Source organism: Perognathus longimembris, chromosome 13, assembly GCF_023159225.1.
Source record: "Perognathus longimembris pacificus isolate PPM17 chromosome 13, ASM2315922v1, whole genome shotgun sequence".
Classification (NCBI taxonomy): domain Eukaryota; kingdom Metazoa; phylum Chordata; class Mammalia; order Rodentia; family Heteromyidae; genus Perognathus; species Perognathus longimembris.
The window spans coordinates 13,756,472-13,762,565 of NC_063173.1; the positions used below are offsets into that span (position 1 = coordinate 13,756,472).

Sequence of the window (6,094 nt, forward strand, 5' to 3'; positions counted from 1 at the left end):
GAAGCTACGAAAAGCAAAGCCCTGTTGAAAACTAGCTTAGATTAAATAGGAAGGCATTATCATCCCTGCTTAGACCTTGATTGCTTTAAGGTTTGGAGTCATTTTCATATACTGAACTCCATCCTTGTTACTCTGCCTGCCTTGAAGTCATCCTTGTCTCCACTTAAATTGTCTTGTTCTGAGTCCTTTCTTCCCACTAGCACTCTCCCACTCCTTATGCTTTCCCTTCAAGTAATCTTCTAGGCATGTGGGGCATTGCTTTCTTCTATGACTTTTCTCAGCAAAATCCACAACTCAGGCAAAAATAAATAAGAACCCAATACAAGCCCCTCACACACAAAAACATGCAAACATACACATATACCCTCAACATAAAATTGGGGAGGGAGCTGTATATTTTAAAGTGTATGGAAATGAAGACTGAAGGACAATCACATATGATTGCTTAGCGGAATACTTTTATTAGTTGCATTATATGAGGTATAGAACTTCGTGAGAGTTCTGCACTATGGGAAGGGGGATGGGGGCTGGAGCTCAGTGATACTTGGAGCCCAGGGCATTGGCAACTCCAGACACCAGCTTCTGAAAGGCAGCCTGCATCTCAGGGGTAAAGTCCTTGCCCATAGTTCTTGACAGAACAACCACTAGCACATTTCCCAGGAGCTGTAAACCAGAAAGAGACAATAGATGTAAAGACAGTTAGCAGGGAACTCAAGGAGATGCTAGAAAGCTTTCACTCAAAACCAAACCTACATGAACTTCCCTCTAAGTCTAGAGTTTTGCCCAGTTAATAAACACAGGTAGTTTATTCCGCTGGCAAGTCTCCTCATGGGTTTTTCTTATGACAAACAGCTCCACGTGTTATAGACTACCCTTCTCCTGAAGTTGTAAGATATCAATTTGGTATTCGACATATTTTATAAAAGTGTCCACCAACGACAGGGATAGGCTCTCTACAATATATGTGGCTGCCTACATTCCTTAAAAAACAAACAAAAAAATCCAGTATATGCCTGTGTTTCCAGGGCCATTCCTTTGTACCTCTAGGTGAATTTACCATAGATTAAAAACAAGAAAGAAAAAAAAACTGTGATATTCTTTCTCCAGAAACTTTTCTTAATGAAAATCATTTTTGTAACAAGAGCTTATTGAAATAAATCAGTTTTTTTCTCATCCCCAAACTAGGTTTCTCTCAAAGCTAATAATATATAGACAAGTCTCTTGACTTTTAGGGCCATCTCTTCTACACAGGCCCTATCTCAGTAGGTTAGGATTGTGAGGTTGCTTTACATCCAAACTCAAGTTCATGAACACCTCCCAGCTTTCACCTAGTCTCAGTTAGACCTAGATCAACCATGCTTCATTCTCCAAGTTTCCCTGAAGCCAAAGGTAAGAAGGTTTGGTGTCTCCCAGACTGACCTTGAAGTTTTCGGGATCCACATGGAGCTTGTCACAATGCAGCTCACTCAGGTTAGCAAAGGTGCCCTTGAGATCATCCATGTTCTGAGTGGCGTCGGCTAGGGAAGTCAGCACCTTCTTGCCATGAGCCTTGACCTTGGGGTTGTTCATGATGGCAGAGGGTGAGGACATGTTTCCAAAGCTCTCGAAGAACCTCTGGGTCCATGGATAGACAACCAGGAGCCTAGGAAATTGGACAGTCAGTGGAAGACTCAAGTCTGGAGAGGAGGCATGAATTTTGGTCATGCAGTTTCCTTCCTTCCCTCCCTTGTCCTGGCTGCTCAGAGCTTACCTTCCCAAGGCTTCTCCACCAACGTCTTCCACATTCACAAGTCCCCAAACTTTGGTGACCATAGCTTTCTCCTCAGAGGTGAAGTGAACCATGATGCCTGCTCTAGGAGCTTGCTGGATATCTCCGACAGGTTTCTGGCGGAAAGTGTGTGCGAGTGTTAGAAAGCACGTCCTTTTATTCTTCGTTCTTGACCCTCTGGCCTCTTGCTTCGCCTGGTACTCTGATGCTATTGGTTGAGGAGAGCTGATCAATCATGCTAGGGGTGGGGTCTCAGTAGGACAGGGCTACCACAGACATTTTCATGAAGATAATGTCAGGGAGGGCCCCCTCAAGGAGACCCTGCTGCTGAAGGTATTTTTTTTTCTTTTCAAGAGCCCCTCCCATCTTTCAAGTCCATTATCTCTGCTTTCCGTTCATTCTTCCCTTCAGCTCTTTCCTTCTCCTCCTGCCAGAGGATTATTTCTCTGTTAATTTTCCCTACATGTCTAGCTCTAGCTTCAGAGAAACCTATAGACCAAAACTGGAGAGAAATATGTGAACAATGTAGAGGTTATGACATACTTTTTAGGCTTGGTGTTCAGCATCTATGCTGGGACAAGTACCCGAAAAACTCCATTAGGAATGGTTTCCAAGGAAAAAGTCTTTCAGTGCATTGGGGTGTTAGGGCTTCACCTCTCTAATTTGCAACCGTTCCAGGAAACCTGAAATGTCAGTTTCACTATAGGAATAGATTAGTGCTGTGTAATGTAATGTAGATCTGCACCTTTGGCTCCCTGCATCTGTTTAAAATTGAGCATAAGAAGGAGACTGTTTACCTCCATGTCTATGGCCTTACATAGCCAGAAGATCTGCGTGTTTCCTTGTTGAATAAATCTATGCTAATTAGTGATCCATGCTTAAGGTGTAGCCTTCTATGCTCAGGAAAACAGCTGGGAGGTTTCTTGGTAATATATATGGACTTGTCTTCCAAATGATTTGTCTTTCAAATCATTTCTATTTGTTTTATTCCAAGGCATACTATAAGATAGAGAGAGAGAGAGAGAGAGAGAGAGAGAGAGAGCAAACTTACTCTTGCATGCTTGTTAATCTCTGAAAACAGAGGACTAATCTTCCTTGAGGAACAATCCACACACATTGATAGCCTGTCAGACACATTGTCCCATTCAGTTCTTTTTCTGACATATCACTTTCAACATGACAGAGAGAAGATGTACGCATTTTTTTCTGAATGTGACTTTGCTAGATCATGATGTCCCAAATTTTTCAAATCACCCTTTATTTTTTTGCCCCCTAGAGCCGGCATTGATGAACCCAAATGCGCTTAACTGAAGAATACTATTGGAATTAGTTTCTGCTCTAACTTCTCATGTGAATTGAAACTTATAGTGTAGGAGACGTCCTTTTAGTCTCTTTATGCAAAGCTTACAATTTTTAATAGAGGTAGACCAACAAATTGAGATTTGAGAAGACATCAGTAGTAATTAAACTAAGGATAATTATGATTATGCATGTCTGCAAACAACTTCCTTGTTGTTTTTTTCCTGAAACTTAAACAGTGACCCCAAAGTCTTCTCTATCCGCTGCTTTCCTCCTGTGGTTTTGAGGAAATATCTATTAGATTTTTGGAAATTGTTCTACACCCATGACTGTTTTACCCTTGCATTTTTCTCTTATCGTTGCTTCTGGTGTTGGCTGATTCTTAACCTATGAAGCTGTTTCCATCCCACGTGTTTTCAAGTATTCACCAGTAACTATTTTACTAAACAGCTATGTCATAATTGCTGTAAGTGAAAAGGATTTGACATAAATAAGTCAGATGATTTTTTTTATTTTGAAGGCATATAATCTACGAGAATGGAAAGTACATATATAAACCAACCAATTATTTTATATGATAGTATTTTAATTATATTATTTATACAATATCAAATTAGTATTTTAACTTGGACAGAATTGTAGCAGTCAGACTCTCCTTAAGGGGGAATTGTTTTAGCTGAGACAAAAATAAGATGTGATGGAAAGATAGAGATAGTTAGAAGTTGAAATAATAAATTCAAAACTGAAGCTGAAGAAAACATATTATTGCTGCACTAAAGAGATAACTAATAGGGCTGGGGATATGACCTAGTGGCAAGAGAGCTTGCCTCGTATACATGGGGCCCTGGGTTCGATTCCCCAGCACCACGTATACAGAAAATGGCCAGAAGGGGCACTGTGGCTCAAGTGGCAGAGTGCTAGCCTTGAGCAAAAAGGAAGCCAGGGACAGTGCTCAGGCCCTGAGTCCAAGGCCCAGGACTGGCAAAAAATATAAATAAATAAATAAATAACTAATAGGCCTGTGAGGAGACAGCAATAGACAAAGAAAGCATGGCAAGAAATACTGTGGCAGACAATGTACAACAAACACCACCTGCCTGGTAACAGACAACTCATCTTCAGTGGCAAGGGGTGAGAAGCTGTAGGCCATTAATCCTCTTAATGATATAAACTCTAAGCCTCCTACACACTGCTAGATAACCCAGCCCAAGAATATCCTATTTGTCACATTATTTTATTCAGACACCTTATATTAAGTATGAACAAGAATTATTTATTCTTTATCTACTAAAAATCTTGTGTCATCCCAGTACTGGGGGCAAGGGGATAAATACTGAATTTGCTTATTACATTGTGTTGCACTGGTAATACATAGAACTAGATATCTCCCTAAAGAGGAGAGAATGGGTCTTCTGCCCACCACTCCATTATTGTTATCTTTTACCCCTTGACAATCAGAGTCATAATAGTAATTAGATTTTAAAAGAAAAAGATATGAAAAAAGAAGCCTAATGTGGTGCTACATGTTTGTAATCCCATTCCTAAAGAGCCTGAGACAGAAGACTGAGGGCAGCTATGGCTATATAATAAGGTCTGTCTTAAAAAAAAAAAAAAAAAAAAGAGGAGAGCTCTAGTTAATTTAATTAAAATGCATATTTTTCCCATTTTTAAAGACTAGGTTAAAAAAAAAACCAAAACAGTGCTATGGATATACCCATTTAGTCTCCTTTGGGGGATATTGAAATGTTACAGAACTTTGAGAGATCAGTGCTGTTGATAGCCTGAAATTTCAACAATCATTATTCTATTGTCCTGGACAAATTCTTATCAGTATATGGAGACAATTGAATTCCTAATTGTGTCATTCTGGTTAATATATAGTACACTGACTTGTGAAGTTTAAGAATCTCAAGCGTTGGTATGAGAGACTGACTTAGGATTTGAGTCTCAAAACTCTCAGGGCAGCCTAAAACTCTCTCACGTGGGCACTGGTGGCTCATACCTATAGTCCTAGTTATTCAGGAGGCTGAAATTTGAACAAGGTTTGCAGCTCAGGCAGACAAATCAGAAACTCTTAGTCTCCAATTAACTACTGAATCTACTTTGCATTCATAACAAGACTAATATTCCTAGTAATCATTCTAAAAGTGTTGCTAACCATTTCCAGTATCAGAAGAATTTGACTTATTTTATTCACAATATCATGTACTATCTGGTCTTTACTAATATTCTATCTAAATTGACTATCCCCTTCGTTTTTAGAAAGTAATACATACCAGTAACCAAAATCTGGCTGCAGACTATGAGCCTTATTAAATTCATGTAATTTTATGTCTCATGAAATCTTTATGGCACTCCTAAAATGTATATATTTACAAAGTAACTCTATATTTTAGTGCATGTTATAGTCTAACAGAACAGCATGCACATTGATTACACATTTTGCCCTTGGTTCCTCATGGAAAGACAGGCTCCTAGGAGAAAAGTTGGCTATAATTGATTGGTGGGAACTTTCGAGATCATTCCATGCTGTAATTCAGTTCATTCATTTATTTTAAATTCACCCTTGTAAGATATATGATAGGCTAGTTGTTCCAAATATATGTATGTAAAACCTGTATATGACATAAATGAATACAGCAATCCGTAGACGCCTCTGAAGCTTGGTCTTGCCCTGTTCATTGGTTGTGAAATTTGGCGTAGCCCACAAATCTGCTTCCTCAAGTGTCATTTTACTCCTCCTTTAACCTCAGTAATCAGTTTTTGACATAGTGCCATACTGATCATCAAGTCTGTCCCCACAGATCTGTCTTCCTCTGATGAGTCCCTACACACTTCCTTCTTCCCATATCTCTCCCAAGAAATTTGTTTTCCTCTAATGCAAAAGTAAAAGATACCGACAACAAAATATCATTACTGAATGAACTTTATTAAAGAGAAGATGTATAGTCAAGGTCCAGTTCAGTCCCCATGAATAGAAGAGGGGTGTAGGGGACACACGGGAGGGCTGGTGAATTGGAAAGAGGC

General features: G+C 39.4%; 1 protein-coding gene across 1 annotated transcript; it reads right to left on the reverse strand.

Annotated features, from left to right (window-relative positions):
- Positions 1 to 534: 534 nt before the first annotated feature.
- LOC125361143 (hemoglobin subunit gamma-like) lies at positions 535 to 1,879 on the reverse strand. Its single transcript, XM_048359335.1, has 3 exons — positions 1,751 to 1,879; positions 1,420 to 1,642; positions 535 to 663 (listed from the first exon to the last, which is right to left on the reverse strand). Exons 1-3 carry the CDS (start codon positions 1,840 to 1,842, stop codon positions 535 to 537), a joined length of 444 nt encoding a protein of 147 aa, XP_048215292.1. The 5' UTR covers positions 1,843 to 1,879.
- Between the last annotated feature and the right edge of the window lie 4,215 nt (positions 1,880 to 6,094).